At 44.9% G+C, this 21543-nt stretch overlaps 1 protein-coding gene and 2 long non-coding RNA genes across 6 annotated transcripts; 1 reads left to right on the forward strand and 2 right to left on the reverse strand.

Annotated features, from left to right (window-relative positions):
• Nucleotides 1-1027: 1027 nt before the first annotated feature.
• On the forward strand, nt 1028-19201 carry LOC136356121 (uncharacterized). Of its 4 annotated transcripts, XR_010740839.1 has the most exons (6): nt 1028-1119; nt 1217-1573; nt 3885-5373; nt 5478-5619; nt 8030-8103; nt 9200-9797. It is a non-coding gene; the product is annotated as an uncharacterized lncRNA (long non-coding RNA). The 4 variants fall into 4 exon arrangements; XR_010740841.1 differs by lacking the exons at nt 3885-5373; nt 8030-8103; nt 9200-9797 and adding exons at nt 17857-18136; nt 18237-19201; XR_010740838.1 differs by lacking the exon at nt 3885-5373.
• On the reverse strand, nt 14956-16117 carry LOC4334942 (uncharacterized). Its single transcript, XM_015778814.3, has one exon. It carries the CDS (start codon nt 16052-16054, stop codon nt 15503-15505), a length of 552 nt encoding a protein of 183 aa, XP_015634300.1. The 5' UTR covers nt 16055-16117; the 3' UTR covers nt 14956-15502.
• On the reverse strand, nt 16581-18409 carry LOC107280550 (uncharacterized). The gene is made up of 4 exons (XR_010740842.1): nt 18262-18409; nt 17596-17640; nt 17233-17310; nt 16581-16966 (listed from the first exon to the last, which is right to left on the reverse strand). It is a non-coding gene; the product is annotated as an uncharacterized lncRNA (long non-coding RNA).
• Nucleotides 19202-21543: the final 2342 nt, after the last annotated feature.

The raw sequence follows: 21543 nt of genomic DNA on the forward strand, positions 1-21543 counted from the left end.
AAGCATAAAGGATTTTTGTCATGTCCTTCTCTAACACCTGCCCACCAAAGTTTTCTAATAATAGCTGTGATTTTATTAAGAATATTTTTTAAGAGAAGAATAGTAGCCATATAGTAGACAGGTAAAGAAGCAAAGACAGAGTTAATCAAGGTCAGACGGCATGCATGAGACATATTATTAGCCTTCAAGGTGGTCAGCTTGGCTTTGAATTTATCAATGATGAATTTATAGATAACAAACTTGTTTCTATTGGTGACAAAAAGAGGGTGACCTAAATGTCTAGTGTTGGCATCCATGAGATTGATAGGGAAAATGAGCCTTATAGCCTCTTGAATGTGGGAAGGGGTTTTCTTACTGAACATTATACTGGATTTATCATAATTTGGAGTTTGCACTGAGTTCCTGCAAAAGTTTTCAATGATGTTCTTTATCTGACAAGCTTCTTCAATATTAGCTGTACCTGTAATGATGAGGTCATTTGCATAAAGAAGAGAGTGAATAACAGGTCCAGAATCACTTAGTTTAATGCCATTGATGTGTTGATTATGAAGAACCTTATTGAGTTGATCAGAAAGTTCATTTAAAGCAAGAAAAAAAAGATAAGGAGAAAGAGGACAGCCTTGTCTTATACCCCTGTTAGCATTGAAAGAACCATAAGATTGACCATTAATGATTACAGAAAAAGAAGAGGAACTAATGTAGGATTTAACCAGGTTAATTAAATGATGATGAAAAATCTTTCCTTTGAAGAGCAGAGTCAATAAAATCCCATTCCAATCTATCAAAAGCTTTAGAAAGATCAATTTTAAGCATAAAGGCATTCTGAGAGTAAGAGTTCAGGCAAACATTGGAGCTTCGCTGTTTTGACACTTCTAGTGGATAACAAATGGGCCCATTTGTGTCTATGAAATGTGGGTCCAGTGTCATTTTAGAAAAGATTAGGGGACGATTTTGATGACAAGTTGAGGGGCCTTCGGTGTACTTTTTCCGCACACAATATAACCCTGTTCAGGCCCAACCGTACGACAACCGCCTCCGATCCCCTCTCCTCACTCCTTCTCGGCGGCGAGGCGTCTCCGACGAAAACCCTAGCACGCATCTCTTCCCCTCTTTCCCATGGTGAGTATCCACAACCAAGACCTCGCCGTTTCGATCCGCTCGGATAGTTGCTTCGTCGGCTCGGCTCCAGATCCATCTGACCGATCCTGTGATCCAGCTTGTTCTGCCTTTTGGGTGTTCAGGATAGACCACAGAGCTACGCGGGTTCAGCAAGAAGGGGAGCGGGTATGATTTTAGCAAGTATGTCGAGAGGGAGTTGATGGAGAACTCGATCGCGGCAACAGCATTAAGAATTTTCCTGGAGCTCCGGTGGAGGAGGATGAGGAGGGGGATGGAGTGTACGGCCTGGAGGAGGATGATGATTTTGAGGAGTTCCGGCTGCCGATGAGCCACCGTCCGACGGAGAACCTCGACACGGAGGTGCTGGAGCAGGCCTCCGTCGACACGCAGCTCACCTCCTCCAACGTCGGCTCCAGAAGATGGGTTGGAAGGGCAAAAGGGTTCGGCAAGCAAGGTTTTACTTCCTCTTCACTGTCATCTTGCTTGCTCCTTCTCCATACAGTTACTCGTTGCATCTCGTAACACTCCCTAAAAACATTATCATGTCTTATCTAAACTATAGTAGTACGGAGTATGTCGCAGTCAGGCAGCGAAAACTATATCTGAAGTCAAATTTTCAAAATTTTAAACCTGATTTGAAAACTTTCAACTCGAAATTTTGAATTTTTTAAGTCAAATTTTGAAAACTTTCAACTTTTCATCTCAATTTTGAAAACTTTCAACCCAGATTTGAAAACTTTCAACTCGAGATTTGAAAACTTTCAACTCAGAGTTGAAAACTTCCAACTCAAGATTTGAAAACTTTCATCTCAAATTTCAAAAACTTTCAACCCAGATTTAAAAACTTTCAACTCGAGATTTGAAAACTTTCAAGTCTAAATTTGAAAACTTTCAAGTTAAGATTTAAAAATTTTCAAGTCATGATTTAAAAAGTTATAACACAAAATATTTAAAAGCACTTGTGCTGAAATTTTTAAAAAGAATAATAAAAAAGAGCAAAATGAAAAGAAAAAAATCGCCAAAAAAAAGGAAAAACGCACAGAAAAAATCGCTAAAAAAAAGAGACCCGTGGCAGCGGGTGGAGGGCGCTCGCGCTAGATACGGATCTGGCGCGCGCACCAATTAGCAAAAGCCCATGCATGTAAGGTTGCACTAAGGACGGAGATGGTGACACAATCAAGGTCATTGTTGACAAAGATGTTAGACATTGATGGTGATGCTGCCAAAGCTGTTGAGGAATGACTTGGGAGCGCAATGCGTGGCATGGAGGGGAAAATGCTGCTGTGGTCCACTGGCTCTTGTCTTAGAAGGATGAATATAGTTGGTGAAGAAGGTGATGGTGCTAGCGATGAGGTGGGGTGGACGAACGAAGCAATGGCTAAAAAGTAAAAACAGCATGGAGTAGTTTTTGATTAAAAAAATGATTTCCCTGGTTTGTGGAAACTCAGTTTTCATTATTCATGGGTTTATTTATTTAAAACATGATTAAGGTAAATCAGTTTTATAAAATATGAGATGACAACACCTAATAGAAGAGACTATGGTTCAGAACATCTGATCCATGCTATGTAATTGAATGATGAAAGTTTTGTAATATACATGCAACATTAGTGATGGAGGGGGAAACATTACTTAAAAAAATTAATTATTGGCATATCACACTAGATGTTTGATGAACCATTTGTAACTGAAATGTGAAACATCATTTAAAACAATGCACAATATTAGCCAAACGGAAAGTTATGCATAATCTCTAAAAATAATTAGTGAAAAATAAAAACAAGAGAGTTTAATAGTCGAATGCAGTGAGTGCACCAAATAAAGAAAAGGAAGCAACACAAAGATGTTGAGGCCGCCATGCCTGTGCCACCTCGTTGCGGGGAGGATTGCCGCTGTGACGATCACCTCGTTTTTTATGGCGAGGGGCGAGAGCGAGGATGAAGAGAGGAAAAAATGGCCTGGGCGGCGGCAATCACGGATATTATGGTGGCGGAATTGGTGGAGGTAGCGCGTGCGGGGAAGCAAAATTGGAAGAGATACGTGCATGAGGATTGAGCGGATCTCGTCCGTTCTCCTGACCGTTCCATGAAGTATGATGTCTGTAGGATGTAGGGTAGATCACTTGGTAGATTATAGGGTAGATCACTTGGTGAATTATAGGGTAGAAAGATAGATGTATATCTCCTATCTCTTTCTTATTGACCTTTTTTTTACTTATATGTTAAATTACACTAGTATATTTTTCTAAAGGATTTAAGTAGACAATCAACTGTTTTTACCAAATTCTTCTATGCAGTGAGTACTAGAAAAAAAATACAGTGCATATCTGAAATTTACAGTGTAAGTTTTAAAAGGTGCGCTATAAATGTCCCAATTAGCCCTGGGTGTTGTGTGTGGGTCAGTGGGGATGTCCTGTGCAGCATTCATCAGGGTGTAGAATCTTGGTCATATTTTTTTGACTGAAAACATACACCGTGCAGTAGAACATGCCTCATGCTTACTCATGGATACAACAACACATGTCATTTATTATTATGCTGGTGTCAAGAGTTGACAAACGAATGTCCATGTGTTGCTGCAATCTGTTCCCGTGTTTCTGTTTCATGCACCGAAAAGCGAGAAGTCACCAAGAAAGCCTCATCTGTTGCTTAAGGATTGGCAATCAATACCATCTGCCATGTGTGCTAAGCACGCTGTTAGAGAGGTAGAGAGGGAGGGATTATTTCATTTAGGCATACTTCACCATTCATAAAATCCTTCTGTAGGGAATGCGTGCTATATCGTCCCAATTTGATCCCAAGAAAAGGAATTTGCAGCCAATGGATCGGAAGTACAGCAGAGATTTAGGTAGTTTTGGAAGGGACCGGATACTTCCACAGAAATCAAAATATAACTCCTTAAGTGCGGTGAGGTTCTCCAAGTTGTTGGGTAAGCTGTTCCAATGGCAGGAAGTAAACCCAAGGTAAGCTAGTGAAGTCAAGTGCTCTAGGATCCACTCTCCCCTCAGTTCCACCGAGTGTTCGAGCGCAAGCCATTTCAGTGATGGATATGCCCCTCTTGACAAAAGCTTGGGTACAAGGGACATGTCATCGACGGTTAGCCGAGGAACTGCGTGTGCTTTGCCGGCTACTTTCAAGTCCATAAGGCTGGGACACTTGATGATGGTAAGGTGCTCCAGGCTATCAAGATGGTTCAGGCCTTCCAAGCGAACTAATTGCTTACAGCCACCGATGTAGAGATCCCTAAGCCTCACTAGAGACCTCATTGTCTCAGAAGGTATCTCTGTGAAAGAGTCAATTTGACTTAGTTTCAGGCTACCCAGGACAGTGCATCCTCTCAATGAATCGCGCAGGACAGTGTCTTCGACAGTGCATCCTGTCAAGTGGAGACATTCTAGGGATGCAGGAAACAACCTTTGGTCATCCATGGATGTCACCTCCAAACGCCTGCAGCCGCTGATTTCCAGGCTCTTCAGCATGCCTGGAAGTCTTGGGAGCCTTGTCAGATTGGGAAGAACATTGAGCCTAAGCTTGCGAAGGTCAGTGAAGAGCTTGGCGATCTCAGGGAGAGTTTCCAGGTTGTAACACTCCCTGAGTTCGAGGAATTGCAGGTTACTGACGCCCCCATGTTCCCTTGACAGCCAACTTGGTGTTGTGCGACCCAGGTAGTGGCAGATGTTGAGGCATGTAAGTTGCTCTGGTGGTTGGAGGCCGTCGAGTATCTCCACTTGGAGCTGTAGATCCTTGTCAGCTTTGACATAGGATGCGTGATAAGCATGCCATTCAAGTGACAATGTTGTGAGGCACTTCTTCTCTGTCAGATTGGCTTCTAGAGCTTTCTCCTTGCTCTCAACACTCTCAAGGCCACTGATTTTCAAGCTGCCACGAAGGTTATTTTGCTTCATCAGCTGCTTTAACCGATACGCTTCCTCCTTCCTTACCTTGAAGTGACTTAGCTCTTGCAGTTGCTTTAAATCCTCCACGTAAGGAATTCCCAAATCAACATAAGGAGATGAAATAGACCGCAAGTTAATCAGCTGGCTGCTCATCCTTTTGACATTGGAACAGTTTAAATCTAAATAATATGAAAGAGGGAACTCTAGGTTCTGCAAATGGTAGAGTTTGCCAAATTCTGTTGGCAACTTCACCTGTCTTATATGGGATCCCAAAATGCTGAGAAAACGTAAATGCTTTAAGCCACAGGCTGACTCCGGGACAATCACTCTATCTTGATCCAGATATGTTTGCACCACACGTAACTTCTTCAATTCTTTCAGCATTCGCTCAAGAACTTGTTCTGTTATCCCCCTCGATCCATCAGCGCTAATGATTAATGTCCGGAGTTTCTTCATTTTGTAGATATCATGTTTATACTTCATTGCATTGCTGGAAGTAATAAACAGATGGCGGACATCGGAACGGAACACTTCCACCTCATCCCCCAGAACTCGTAAGCAATCATTTCCGGCAACCATCTCTGCCAATTCGTGCAGCATATCAGGTATAGTAAACCACTCATCGTCACTGTCAGCAAGCTTTCCTTCTGATTTTATAAATGACCATGACTTTAGGTCTTCAAAGTATTTTTCACCTATATCTTCCATTTTCTGTCCATTGCTAGTCTTGATAAACCCTTCAGCCATCCACAGCTTAACCAATGCATTGCGTTTGAACCGGTAGTTCCGTGGAAACATACTACAGTAAGCAAAGCATCGCCGGACCTGTTCGTTAAGTTTCTGGTAGCTCCGCCACTGTTCTTGTATGATGTCAGTACACGGTACTTCATTATCTCTAATTTTTTGCCAAGAGCTGGCATCTAAATTTTTGCATAGCCTGTCTCCTACTCGCCTTGCTGCAACCGGTAATCTTCTTAGCTTATTTGCGATCCCTCTGCCAATCGAATGTAGTTTTTGAAGTTTTTGGCTATCAAGTACTCTCACACCATCAAGTGCATAATGCATGAATAGATCAAGGAAATCATTATCATCCATCTCAGAAATTTCAACGGGGCTCTTGGCACCTAGGGACATGGCTGTAACGCCCCGATTTTCGTTCGGGAATAAAAATCAATTAATAATACATTTTCTAGAAATTAAATAAAAGTTAAATCAACTTAATCAAGTGAATTATTGAGGGAATTAAAAATTTCCTTTAAAAATCATTAGCTGAGAATATTTTGTAATATTCTTTGTGCCCTAAAATACTCTCCGGATTTTTCCGCAAATTTTCGGAGCTCAAGAAATAATTTTAAAGTCACAAAGATCATTTAACCAATTAAATAAAAAGAAAACAAATAAAATTCTCCTTCCTTCCCTTTTGGGCTTGGCCCAAGCCTTCCCCTCCTCTCCCGCGGGCCGCGCGCCTCCTCTCTCTCTCGGCCGGCCCGCGCCTTGCGAAAGTCTGCTTTACGTCCCCCAGTTTCCCTCCTCTCTCTCCATCCGGCCGACAGGTGGGACCGTGGGCCCCACCTGTCAGCTCCTCCTCCTACCTCTCGCCGGCCAACCCCAACCGCCATTGCCGCCCACGTCGCCGCAAAATCCGGCGCCCTCCCGCACCCGAGCTCGCATCCAACGACGTGGGCACGATCCCCTCCACGTCCTCCACCATTTTCCCCGCTCGTCCCACAAAAACCGGCGCCGGCCGAGCCACCACCACCCCCCGTCGGCGCCCCACTTCCCCGCCGGTTGCCGCCCCTCTCGGCCCTGTTTCCGCCGCTCCGACCCTATAAAAACGAACCCCGAAGCATCCTCTCTCTTTTCCTCTCCTCACCCGAGCCAGCCGCGCTCTCTCTCCCCCTCCCCACGCCGCTCCCGCGCACCGCCGCTTTTCGGCGAGCTCCGGCCGCCCGCCACCGCTGCTCCACCCACCGCCGCGCCAATCCGCCACCACCGTCGGCTTCGCGGCGCCGTGCCGCAGCCCGGCCTCTACTCCACTTCCCCTCTCCGCCTCCGGAACACCGCCGCCTCGTGCACCACCGCCTACCGCCTCCGGCCGCCTCTAGCCGCCATCCTCAACCACCTCAAGCCGCGCCACTGCCTCGGTTAGATCCACCACCGCAAGGGCAAGCCCAGCCGCCCATCCATTTTTCCCCTCCACTACCAGAACCACCTCCCCACCACGCCACCCTACCGGCCATTTTTTTTCCGTCTCCGGTCGCCGTTCGCCATCACCCCGGCTGCCGCCGCGACACGCCGGCCGCATTGCCTCCTTCGCCGCGTCCCGCTCTTCCCCGTCCGCCGCCCGGTCGCCGCCTTCCGCCGCCGGGAGCCCCTCCTCATTGTCGACCTGTGGAGCGCCGCCGCCTCCCTCCGCCGGCTGCTCTCGCCGTCGCCGTGCCCCTCGGTGAGCTCCGCCACCTCCCTCTCCCTCACTGCCCCCGTTTCCTCTCGCCGCTTCCCGCGCTGCGCGCCGCAGCTCCCTGCGACGCCCGGCCCGTGTGCCGCCGTCGCTTTGGTCCTGGCCGCCGCCGCCGCCAGCCTTGTGTGCGCGCTGGCCAGGCCGCGCCGCCCGGCCGTCCCCAGCCGTCCGATCGGCCTTGGCCGATCTAGATCGTCGGGTGCGCGGCCGCGTGGCCGATCGCCACCGTGGACTCGGTCCACGGTGGGCCGTGCCGCTGACGTGTGGGGCCTGCCCCCTTTGTGGACGTGGTCCGCGCCTCACCCCTTGCTGACGTCAGCGAGGACCATTTCCTTTGTAAAAATAAATAATAATTGCGCAATAAATCGAGTTTAATTCTAGAAATTCATTTAAATGGCTTAGAACTTCTAAAATTCATACCTAATTCATTCGAACTCCGAATTGAGCCATTCAACTTGCAAAATTCATCTAAAATTAAGCTCTACATGTTTGTTTAGTTTTTATGTACTGTTTTCTTGGTTTTTATTAGAGTTTTTCCTCGTTTTGCGTGCCAGCGTGTAGTTCCCGTCGTTTCGGAAGATCGTGTTCGCAAGGATAAGAGTTCAGAAGATCCAAGTGAAGAAGCAAGGCAAGTCACACATTCCCCTTGAGCATGTTGATCCCAATTTACAAATGTTTTACTGTTTGCAAATAAATATGCATGTTTTGCTAATTACATGGGGTCAGGGTTTTACCTATCTGCTCGCTTGTGCCATGTTTACTTGATATCTGTCCTTTGTCAACCATGGGTAATAAATCGCCTAGCTGGTGTTACTTTGATGACCTAGCTAGAACTATATGCTTAGCCATGCTTAATTACCACTAGCTCAGTCGATGGGATAATTGCAGTATTAGACATTTTAGTATCTTGGTGAGCTGCGTGCTCGAGACATCTGGCCATGCTTCATGGTCGTAATTATTCAACTAAAATGCGACTGAATGGTGGGCTGTGGGTGCATGGTTTTGCTGGTCGCATCCATGGCAGTTAAGGACCGGTTCGCGGGATGCCTTGGAAGAATTTATCGTACTTACCACAAGCCAGCGTGGGCAACGGCTGGGCTTGTAGCGTAGCTTTCCTCTAGCCGACGCATCCAGGCAAGGGTGGGCGTGATGGAGTTTGGATGGGCCCTGCGACGGCCTATGCGGCTTCCGGATTCACCTAGGCACGAGAGGGGACTGCCCGCTGCCTTGCGAGGAGTGGGGGTGAAACCTGAGGTGTGGTGTGCTTGGTTAGAGGGGGTTATGCGAAGGGTCCTGTCACGGCCTCTTTCCGGTATGTCGTGGTGGCATGTCGGCGCACGGAAACGTGTCGTGGGGCTGTGTCTTGTGGGTACAGTTGTACACCTCTGATCAGAGTAAAACTATTCGAATAGCCGTGCCCGCGGTTATGGGCAGTCGACCAGATTCACCGTGATTAGTCTCACACTTAATAAATCGACCCAATACACTGTAGTTTAGGTGGGTTGGTTGGGCCTGTTCAACGTGGTGTAGCGTTGATCAGTGGAGATTTAATGTTACTTTAATTACTCAACAGTTTTACTGTTTTGCTCAATAAAATGTTTTACAACCGCCTTTATGCAAATAGACACAAACCATCCTTGTATCCCCTTGCACGTCTGCATCGTTGGTGTGGCTTGCTGAGTACGGTGGTTGTACTCAGCCTTGCTATTATTCCCCCTTTTCAGAAGTGTAGTGCTTCTGAGCTGAAGATGGAGTTAAAGGACCAAGGCTCAGACCCCAGTTGAGTTTTGCCTGTGGAGTGGAGCTGAAGCCCCGCTAGGATCGTTTTTTTTTTCCGCTGCTGCTTTTGTTTCGGTGTGAGGACTAAGTGCCTCTTCTGTAAGTATTTTACGCTTATTTTACGTTTGGAACTGTATATTACTTGTCGTTTTGTGTACCCTGACTGGTCCTAGACAGGGATTTAATACGCAAAATAGTCTGGAAATTTGGGTTAAATTTCTGGGCGTGACAATGGCTGCATCTTTGGACAAAGCTGTAACTAGGATCTTACTTCCCCGCTTCCCAAAATTCAGTGTATTACGTACTTGGTCCCGTTCTTGCTGAGCAACATCCGACTGGAGACCATCCAGCGCCAGCAAGAACCTTTTGTCTCTCAATTCCGCTTTTAGCTTATTTTCTAGGGCATCAAGATTTTGGTACTTATAGGATGGTCGCCCAATGGCTCCTTCGAGCATCTGTCTGTAAATTTTATCCACACTGAAACTTTGAGAAACATCAACCCACATGACAGGTGAAAAATGGCCATCCTCTTTTTCATACTCACAGACATATTGTGCAAGGATTGTCTTCCCGGATCCAGCAATGCCATAGATGCCAATTGTTGTTGAATAACACGGGTTGTTGCTGGAGCCTGGTTCACCGTCCCCTGCTGCTTCGCGCAACATATTTACTATCTTTGTACGATCTACATCTCTTCCAAATACTCGCCCCGTAGCTGAGGAAGTAGTGCCCGACATCGTCTCCTCGATAGTTGTCTCCGTCATTAATAATTCTCGATTCACAAGCCCGCCCTTAGTTAGTTTTTGTAGCTTCTCTAGGCTTTTCTTCAGCTTACTGGTTGTGTAGCTTCTTCTGGCTTTTCTTCAGCAGCTCACGTAACCATGAGTCGGTATTAGAGGGAGAGCTGACCTGCATTAAGTTTAGGCATGGCAGAGTCATGTAACATGAAACGTGCTTATTGGCCCAAAGGAAAATTTTAGTAGCATATAAGTTTTTTTTTTTTGGACTTGTAGTTTTATGGCTCCTTCAGAACGCATGGATGGGCACATGAATCATTTCTTTCTATATAAGTACAATCCACTAAGTACAGTTATGGCAATAAAGTTCTATAAGTGAGCCATCGGAAGACGACTCACGCGTCGCCTCCTCTCGGGCGACACGGGAGGCGCCCAGCTCGCCGTCGCCCGCCGCTCCCTCCCTTCTCCTCCTTCGCCTCACCGCTGCCCGAGCGGCCGGCAGCAAAGTCGCGCGGCCGCAAGGACGGCGGCGACGGGGCTTCGCTCAGTCTCACCGCACAAGGGCAGGGGGGACTGCCGGCATCGGGAGGCGGAAACCGCCCAGATCCGTGCCGACCGGCTGGACCTGGCGCGGCGGTTGCTGGTGGCGGGGTACTTCGTTCGGGCGGTAGCATTTGGCGGGGGTGGCGGCGGAGTTTGGAGGCGCTGGTGGTGGAGGACGAGGCTGCCAGATCCGTGCCGGATCTGGCGGATCTGGCGGGGAGGCATCCGGCGGCGCCCGACGCTGGCGGGAGGATGTCGGCGTCTGCTGGGGGACGGTGGAGCCGGACGACGATTGGCGACGGGGGCAGCTTCTTGTCCGATGACAGAGGGTGCGGCTAGCGGCGACGGGCGCGACGACGAGGAGGCCGCGACGGTAGCGGAGGGGCACGAGGCCGCGCCTGCAGATCTGGCCACCCGGCGACCAGATCGGGCGGGCGAGCTTGCGGCGGTGGAGGCGGAGCTCGCGGCGAAGGGTCGGCAGCAGCGGGCGAGCGACAGCTGCGACGGGGCTTCGCTCCGTCTCACCGCACAAGGGCAGGGGGTACTGCCGGCGTCGGGAGGAGGAAACCGCCCAGATCCGTGCCGACCGGCCGGACCTGGCGGGGCGGTTGCCGGCGGTGGGGTACTGCGTTCGGGTGGCGACGTTTGGCGGGGGTGGCGGCGGAGTTTGGAGGCGCTGGCGGCGGAGGACGAGGCTGCCAGATCCGTGCCGGATTTGGCGGGGAGGCATCCGGCGGTGCCCGGCGCCGGTGGGAGGATGTCGGCGTTTGCTGGGGGACGGTGGAGCCGGACGATGACTGGTGACAGCGGCAGCTTCTTGTCCAGTGACGGAGGGTGCGGCTGGTAGCGACGGGCGCGACGACGCGGAGGCCGCGACGGTGGCGGAGGGGCACGAGGCCGCGCCTGCGGAGTTGGCCACCCGACGAACAGATCGGGCGGGCGAGCTTGCGGCGGTGGCGGCGGAGCTCGCGGCGATGGGTCGGCGGCAGCGGGTGAGCGACGGCGGCTACGGCGGTGCGCGGCTGGTGATGACGACGACAGCGGTGGCTGAGGCAGCCGCGACAGCGCCCGTGGTGGCCGGCGCGAGGCTCTCGGTGGCGACAGCGGCGCGCGGCTGGTCACGGCAGCAGCGGTGGTTGACGGCGCGGTGGCTATGGTATCTATTACTCTAGCGGGTGAATATCAATTTTCGCAAGCGGGACTAGATTTATGGTATTATCTGTAGCTATTTTTTGCAAATGGTGATTTTTCATAGTCCGACTGGAAAAATAAATGGTGACATTGGGAAAAATCGTTTTTCTGGTAGTGAAAAGTATTTGCAAGTTACTCTAGCGCCATCACCATTGGTGGAGGTTTTGCACATCTCAACATCATATGTCGGAGTTTTACTTAAGATTTTAATTATTTCTATCTAGAAGATTATTCTTCGTTATGAATTTCTAAATAATATTTATTGGCTTTGTGGTTACATGTAAAGCTACACACAATGAATTCGAAAACCTCATCTCATCGTCCCTTATTTAAAATTTGGGTTTATCCAGAAGGACATTTGTCTATCTTTTTCTTCGGACGAGTTTACGGGTCGGACGTCCGATCGGTTTAGAGAAAAATCGGGCGCCGATGTTAGTGCCCGATTTACGTGCAAAACTATTTTAAACTGATTTTTCTCTTAAATTACTTATCCAAATCATGATCCGATTGCACCATTAAATTTGTTACAATTAAATCTTCAAAACAAAACCACACATGGATATATTCCGACGAAAAATTTTTTAAGCTTATTATTGAATTATTTTTAAATGTTGCACGATGTTCCATTAGATATATCGGAATTGTTTCACTAAGTAGATTGAAAATGTTTCACTCGTTTGAATCGGGTGTCGTTTCACCTTATATAAAAACAATGTTTCAGCAAATAGCGAAAGAATGTTTCAATTCACTGCAACATTTGATCCATACATAGTGAAACATTATAAGTACACTAGGTGAAACATTTTTCGGTGGAACAAAAAATGAAATGAATTCTCTTAATAGGGGGTTTCCAAAATATGTGGGTTTTTTTTGTTGCAATGGAATATTTCAGTGCACTGCAACATTAGATCTATACATAGTGAAATATTGTGAGTACACTAGATCGGGGGGAACGCCCGATTGGCTCCACCCCCGTCGGGCTCCCGAGCCCTGTCATTCTCCTTTTTCTTTTCATGCTTTAGAATGCATCACATCCAACAATTTATTTTTATCTATTCGACAACAATGCGTAGGTTGTCTTCTAGCAATAGCCAATAAGGCTTTTGATGGGAATCTATGAGTAAAACAGATGATTGGAAAATATAGGTAAAATACAAAATTAACCACTTGGATAAACCACGTGAATTTTAGGGGAGAATTCTAAAAAATCCCCTTGTCTTGAACCATTCCAAATAAATTTCATATGATTTTTGGAAGTTCTAAATTTCAATCTTTTGTTCCAAACTGATCAAATACTCGGTAGAATATTTACTGTATGATTCAAACACTAAATTTCTTCCAAATGAGCCTTAAAAATTCCTTTCTACGATGTTTTCAAGCAACTTTGTACTAAAGCTTCAGCGTTTAATCTTGAAAATTAAATGAAAAAACAACTGTCACGTGTTTGAACTAACCATGTGCTTAAAAAAATGGCAAAATTTGCAAGCTGGATTTCACCGTCATGTCACAATTAATTACTTATATATTATTCCCATGCATACCCACTCTAGTCTCCAGGCCATTCTGAATACCTAAGCAAAATTGTAAAAATGGTACTCCCTCCGTTTCTAAATATTTGACGCCGTTGACTTTTTTAAATATGTTTGACCGTTTGTCTTATTCAAAAATTTTAAATAATTATTAATTCTTTTCATATCATTTGATTCATTGTTAAATATACTTATATGTATACATATACTTTTACTTATTTCACAAAAGTTTTTGAATAAGACGAACGGTCAAACATGTGATAAAAAGTTAACGGTGTCAAAAATATTTAGAGACGGAAGGAGTACTACTTTTATCTCCCCCAGTCCTGAAACTTCTTGTGGTGAAGGTGGAGGAGGGGGCTAGAAGGTGTAAAGTATACTACCATTGTGGACTAACAAGTTTATCTGAGCAAGGTCCAAAATAGAGTTGCTAATGATGGAACAATCTCCGAATTCAGTTGATATATCTTATCATCCTCAAGCTTGCCGGTCTTTTGCCATTTGATTTGGCCACGTGCCATGGTTAATCTATACTTTCTGTAAAGTTATAACCCACTAACTCTAAAGTTTCACATGCAACCATACCACATCATCACCCACTAACAATAATTACATATTCAACCTCATGCAAACATGCAAGAGCATCCACAATCTATTTAATTCTACAAATTAGCACGCAAGCATATTCAATCACCACATCTCACATCATTTCCACAATAGTTTTACAAATCTCTATTATTTTTATAATATTTAATATATACTTATAAACATGTTCTACATTAAAGTGCGAATTTCATTTGTTTCTTGATAAATATCGATAAGCCCTGAGATTTGATTTTTTTTCTTTTTACTCCTACCTGAATTGTAACGAAAAATAATATTGAAAATTACTTAGTAATTCCCACAGCAAACACGGGGAATCCCCTAGTTTTTAAGATAAATCATGGCCATGGGAATTATGGGCTTGTTTGGTTTAGTGCTCTACGAATACTAGTATTGGTAGTGCAATGTATCAATTCTTTTTTATTATTATACGGATAGTAAATCAGAATTTTTATTATAGTACCAAATTAGTTTTAATATATCTAATATTGAACGTATTTTGATATTTTATTTTTTTATAAATATGGTTAGTAATTTGAATTAGAAGGGGGAAAAAAAGGTCACTTGGTTTGGTTTGCAGCCAAAGCGACAAAGCTGCATGTGGAGGGCGAGGTTAAGGTAATCGTGGATGTCCACGATGTCCTCTGCGTCGTAGAAGGCAGATCTGAGGCTCTGCACCCACTTGTCCAGATACGGCATGGATGTCATGTGTTCCATCTGCCTACGCAGCTGCGGCTCAAGACATGCCACCAGGTTGCGCAGCTGGGCTTCTTGGTCGCAGTTGAGCAGGTCGATGCCTTTGTTCACCGCCTTGGTGGTCATGGGCGACACGATCCATCCGATCGTCCTGATCGCCCACCCAACCGCCACAACCTCCAACGCCATGACGATCGAGACTCAAAGTAAATGCTGCTTGTTGGTTAATTGAACGATCGATCAATATAATCGTCTCTCGTCGACGGAGTTGGAGCACAATGCAAGACTATATATGCTTGGTGCCGGCCGGATTTATGGAACGAGGACCTAGCTATAGCTTAACTCAAGTCAAGTCAACCCCGGCCGGTGCACCATCAGTGAGGCTATCTGTGGAAATTAATCTAAAGGAAAATCAACCCACGTGGGGTTTGGGTTGTTCCCCCACCTTATTTTTTTGAAAAGTACTCATTTTATTATATAGAAAAGACAGAGATTAGGGAAAGAATCCCCAGTACAAATTGATCATACACCAAACCATCCTTTCTAAAGATGAGACAGACTGAACTAAGGGAAACAAATTCCTGATGTAGCCATACAGTGATAATGGATGAGATCGACAGGAGTAGCGGCGTTGCCGTGACGACTACATCCATGGGCCTTCATTGACGTGCACACCGCTTGACAAACCGATAATCCCCTTTGGTTGCCTCCACGGGAACGGCACAAATTGAAGGTTTGTTGTTGAGTCGTAGATTTTGGTGTGAGCTTCACCGGACTTTAACAGTTGATTTCCACGGAGTTTATCATTGAATCTGAGGAGCACTGACTTGCAATCCTGCGAAACAAGATTGCTCGGACGGTCTGCCCTCAACCCGAACGACGAACCCAGCATGGGTACCACTGCATAGAAACATCAAGAAAGAGGTCCCCAAACTCCGGCCAACCTTAGTCAAGAACTAGGATGGCATTGATTGATCTGCTGTCTTTCTACTTCAGCTTGGAGCTCAACAAAGGAGGATGAGGAGAAATTAACCTGGTGGCCAGCTGCAATTCCTTGATGAGCAACTATCATCCCCAGCCCATCTACCAACAGATCATGCAAGCACCAATCCGACCAGCACCAACGCAGCATTCTCGAGAAGCACAGGCTGCCAAATATTTTGTTACCTGCTGTCCTTGAATCCGAGAGCTGTCGCCACCCCAACAAACACCGTCGCCGCCCCAACATCTGGAGGGGGAGAGGCCGGAGACGGAGAGGGTGGGTCATGGTGTCCGGGGACAAGGCAGCCAACGCCGCAACTGTCGTTGCGTGCCGGCCAGATGCAGGGAGGGGGCAGCGCCACCAAACTTGTGCTGGATCTGACAGGTTGAAGAAGTTCCTTTGACCGATCTGCCTTCCCCTCATTGCAACTCCTCCTCTGTTTTTCCAAACTAAACCCTCGGCGACTAAAAGCGACTCCTTCCGTCGCCGGGACGACGGTGCCGAACTCCGGCGATCCATCGACTTGAACAAACGGGAAGAACCCGACGACAGGAAGACCCGACTACGAGAGAAGACCAACACCTAAGCTAATAGATTACTAAAGGGACGAAAATCCCGCCCCCTCCCCTCACGCCGGCGATCGGAGGGTCGCCGGAGATGGAAGGGAAGGGGCCGGGAGAAAAGGGGATTTTTTTTTTCTCCGGAAACGCCTGTTTCAGGTTGTTCCCCCACCTGACACCCAATCCCTCCCTGTGAATCCCCCTCTCGTCCACTTGCGCGGGTGGTTGGTGGGATTATTAGCAGATATTATCCCTGGGTTTGGATAGAGGGGGATTAGAAGGGATCACTACCATTCAAAATAATTCAGAAATGATAAGAAAAAAAATTGATCATGAAAACAGAAAAAAAATCAATGTGCAAAATAATTGTAAAAAGCCCCCAAAAATAGAAAAACGTAGATTTACCACAGACGAATTCTGAAAAATAGTCCAGAATTTTTTTTAAAAAATCATAATTTTGGATAGATTAAATTCTACAAGCAGTAAAACATCCAAAATAATCATATGTTTTCCATAGATATGCTAGTCACAGACAAGAGATTGAGTTGTCATACTAGTATAGCAATAGATTGGAAATTAAGCGCATATATCGTCTTCCACATTCGGCCCTGCATATACTGATCTGTTGAAACAGTACAATTACAGACTCCTAAATCTGCAGTTCTGCTAATTGAATTACCATTCTACTACGAATAACAGTTCTGCAGGCAAACCCCAAAAGAACTGACGAAACTAAAACTAGTTTATCATCAAGCCCTTGAAAACAAACTTTTCCTTGTCTCCGAATTTTTCCCAAAAATAAAGAGAGTTCGGCAACTACCACCATCAGCTTCCAAATCCATCAAAAGTCATGTCTCTTAATCTTAAAAACCTGAAAAACAAACAGGAAACATTATGGACACCTGAATAGTCATATGAAAATTTGTTTGGAAAGTGACAATTATTCTGTGTTAATTTGGAAAACTAAAATAAGAAGTGAGTTATCATCTACAATTCTGGAACAAAAATATTTTTAAGACAAGGAAGAAGGTCAGGCACGATTAAGCCCAGTACATATACTCACAATTTTCAGCTTTTAAGCACTCAACCATACTTGCTATAGAAAACAAGGACTATTTGGACAGATAAAGTACTTACCCTGATATACATCATCTCTACTTGTCTTTGTCTGAACGGACCAGAAAGCCAGCGTCTCATTTTTCATATTGTTCTTCCCTGAAAGGTTAATCCTTGAATATAAGCACAGAACTTGCAATGCCAACAGTTGCAATATCAACACAAATGAGTTATATGTCGATTTGTCCGTACTCCGTAGTTCTGCACTACATATAGTAATAATTGAGCTAGTCAATGATATTCATGTTTTTGTCATATCTGTGAGACCATGGGCAGTGGCAGCACTGCTGAATGTGGTAAATTCATCAGATATATCATATAATTATTAATTATGTTCGTGATAGAGCAGGTAGCTCCTTGGAAAAAGAAAAGTATGCATAATACCTGTTATATTTGTGTTTCTTGGAGTATCAACCAATAATGTAGGACCTGTCCAGCAAAGAGGAAATCGGTCAACTTTAAATATCTATAACTACCTGACAAATTTTCACTCAAGTTTCATTTGCAATTTCCTTTGGAATGTATTACATTACAGAGAGTGCACTTCTAAAGAATTGTTGAATAGGCATTTCACACTTTTCACAGCTATTATCTCACAACATTTCTTCAGCTAAACTGTTAATTTTGTTGATCGAATCATATCAGGTGAACCTTCAATGTTGGAACAAAGCCAACGAAAAAATTGATCTTTGCAAGCAGCAGGACAAGAAGCTGTGCTCTGCACCTCTGCATGAGAGAAGCAACTGGAACAATGACAGGCTAATACTAGCACCTAACACTGAAATGGAGCTGTCTAATTTCACTTGATCCTGTCAACTGTCAGTATACAAAGGGAGATCGTGCAAAATCAGAAAGACTGGTTTGGCTTCTACTCGCTCATCTTAATGATTGGTGGGAGAAAGGACAGACACCGAGCACCAACTAGGTTAGAAATATGACTAATACTTCAATCCATACAGCCACTCAATACATCAACTAGCAACAAATTCATCCACTAGAAAAGTCACAAAATCTTTTCATAGTAGGAAAAGAGGAGATCAAGAATCAGACCTGCTTCTTGATGTCCGGGCTGTTGCCCTCGACCTTGCCCTCTCCCGCAACCGGTGAATCCGAAGCGAGGAAGGAGAGATGGCGAGCGGCGGCGGCTGTAGCGGGATGGAGACCGGCGGTGACCGAGGGCGGGAAGGAGACCAGTGGTGGCTGGAGATATGCTGCTCCCGGACCTCGCGCCGCCTCCAAACCTAGCGCCGTGAGGAGTCGAGGAAGATGAGCGCCGTGTATGCTCGGGAAGAAAAAAATCGTCTCCGAGACGATTTTTCTGTACCGGGGGTTTGGCATGGATCGGGTGGAGAATTTCCCCCACCCCACCTCGGGCCAGGCGAACGCGTACATGCACCACGGAAGAAAATTAGATCTGGCCGGGATGGCACACGGGGATTTCGGCCCATTCCCCCCAAACCTAGCCTATAAGAACGAGGCCTGAGAGATCTATTCTTAAATCATTTGTGTTGATCAGGAAACATGCGTATGGGACAAATTGATGTGTTCGCACTATATTATCTTCCATAGTCGACCTAATTTTTTGCACATTTAATTTTGGGGGGCCATAAACCTGCACGAACGGCGTTCACGAATCAATGAATCATGGGCTAACACTTGAGTAAGAAATTATCGTTGTTCTCAGTCAAATTATTTGACATTTGATTTTGTTTTGTATCCGTGCTAGTTGGTGGCTCACTACTGCTTCCGGTTCAAAATTTTCCTCTCGTTTTGTGAGATTGAGGTGACTAGACTTATGACTAGTAATTATTAAGACCCACTTTTGAATCAAACGGAAGTTGTAGGAATTTTGGAGAATTTTATCCTCATAGGATTATTTTTCTAGTAGATAGCTCCTTGAATAAAAGGAATAGACACAAATGAATCCTATGGAATACCTCTTCCATGCAAGTTTTGGAGGAAATTTAATATGAAGTAGAATCTCATGAAATTTTCTTTTGACTTTTTATCTCTCCTCTAATTCCTGTGTTTTTCTTGTGATCCAATCAAACGACCATTCTTATTATTTTTCTGTGTTTTGCAATGCTTTATTTCAGTGCCCCTTTTAATTGGAGGAAAAATGGAAGAAAAACAAAGAAATTAAAATCGTACACTGTTCATGCCTTTAATTGCTAGGAATGAGTAAAGGAAAAATGTAGGAAACTTTCCTATTCCTATGATTCTGGAGGAAAAATATAGGAAATTTAACATTCACTCTAAGCTAAAGTTCTAGCTATCTCGCTTAGGATCGAGACAAATCTAGTAGCTCATGGTCACTTTTCTATTCAATTAGTGTAGATTAGATATGTATAAGTAAATAACCAACTCAATTAACTCCAATAATACAGACCCATTTACGGTCCAATCAAACACTGTGTTTTCCAATTCTCTGTTTTGCATATGTTTCATATCCTATTTCTTTGTTTTTCCTATTCTTACAATTTTTTCGATCATGCATTTCAAAGGGATCCTCATTATTGTCAAAATCCTAAGTTTTTCCAATCCCACGTTTCAAAAAGGCCCTAAGTTTGAAGATACTAGAAAATTATTATTTATAGATTATTCTAAAAAGTACTTTAATAAAATTGAATATTTATTTATTTAAATATTATAACAAAAAATTATAGTAATATTATCAGTGTCAATGATAAGGCATACCTCCTATACTTTGGTTTATACTATACGGAAATACTATTTACCTAATTATATACGGAAAGGTACCCTTTGATTAGGGAAATGCAGCACATCTAGAAGGAAATTATCTTCCCGAGACAGAAAGTATCAGAGTCCTAGTCGGGAAAGATAAGGTCTCCTTAACTCGTATGTTGTCCTATATCTCCGAGTTAACTTAGAGAAGAAGGTGATCATCGCTATAAACACAAGGCCTCCTCGAGAAGGGAGGGGCATCGAGTTACAAGCTATAGTCAAAGCCACATCAAGATATAAATCCAGAGAAAGCCAATACCCTAGTCGTCAAATAGATCTCGTCGGGCCGTTCTTGACAGGTTCTGGTCAGTCATCTTACTCCATCATTGCATCTGTAGAGATTATGGATACCATATACCCACAATGATTGATTCTCCGACTGGTTACATGGGATAATAAATCATATGGTTAGAATATGTATAGGATAAGACTCGGGTATTGCGTTGTCTTGTGTATCAAGTAAATAACCTGTAATCTTAGTCGGTTATGATTGTAAAGTAGTTATAGAGATTTAAACCGTAAAGATAAAGTCTCTATCTTGTAATCCCAGCTTCTCCAACTATATAAGGAGGGCAGGACGCCTTATTGGGGGGCATAACCACAATTGAGATCGTCAGATCAATACCACAATCAGCGGAATATTTTCCCAGACAGGAGTAAGATATTACTTCTCATTGAGAGGGTCTGAACCTGTATAATTTTTTTTATCTCATAACCCATCTACTTTCCTACTTGTTCGCTACCCCTTTTAGTATTGCTGAAATATAGTTTTGACAGTTGGCGCGCTAGGTAGGGGCAGCGTCAAGTTTTCTCGCCGACTAGTGCGATGGGATCTACATCAGGCATCGACGACTTCGCCTTCCCCCAAGAGCAGGTGTATCGCTTTGGCAGCCTTGACTTCATCACCGACAATTTCGGCAAGATCTCTTTTCTTAGCTCGGATTCAAACCAGTCGGTAGGAGACAACCACTCCACTCCGTTTGGTTTATCAAATACGGCAGAGACCTACCCTAAAGTTTTCTCCCTTGAGTTGGCGTCAAACCACTCGGGTGAGATCATGAAGACCTCACCTTCTTCACCAAGTTCCACTTCAGACGTGTCGGCATACCCTCAAATCACCATGCGACTAATGTGGATGTGGATTTTCATTCCTCAAGAGGACACCCCTTCGTTTTTTTTAAATTACACAGTACAACGCAGATACTCACAACGCACATCCACTCACCCCTATGAACACACGCAAACCCTACCCCTACGAGCATCTTCGAAAACTGAGCCGGCAAATCCATCTTGGAGATTGACGAAATCACCACAGGCGCCTCGCTGTCGACGGGTACATCGCCTACCACTGAAAACACAAAGCCGTTAAATCCTGGAAAATTCGCTCCCACGAGGAGTCCAACCAGGACCTAAGGTGCTACTGAGACTCTTGTAACCACTAAATAGTTATCAAAATATTCGAAAAAAATTGACAACATAGATTTATATGAAATATATCACTCCACAAACATGCAATACCAAATTCAACTTTTATAATTTGTAAAAAAAACTGAAAATAGTTATTGTACATTCTCAGCTTTATTTGTT

This window comes from Oryza sativa, chromosome 4 (genome assembly GCF_034140825.1).
Source record: "Oryza sativa Japonica Group chromosome 4, ASM3414082v1".
Classification (NCBI taxonomy): domain Eukaryota; kingdom Viridiplantae; phylum Streptophyta; class Magnoliopsida; order Poales; family Poaceae; genus Oryza; species Oryza sativa.

Coding starts and splice junctions, on each gene's coding strand:
- LOC4334942 (XM_015778814.3), bottom strand. CDS start 16,054: ATGGATCGCCGGAGTTCGGCACCGTCGTCCCGGCGACGGAAGGAGTCG.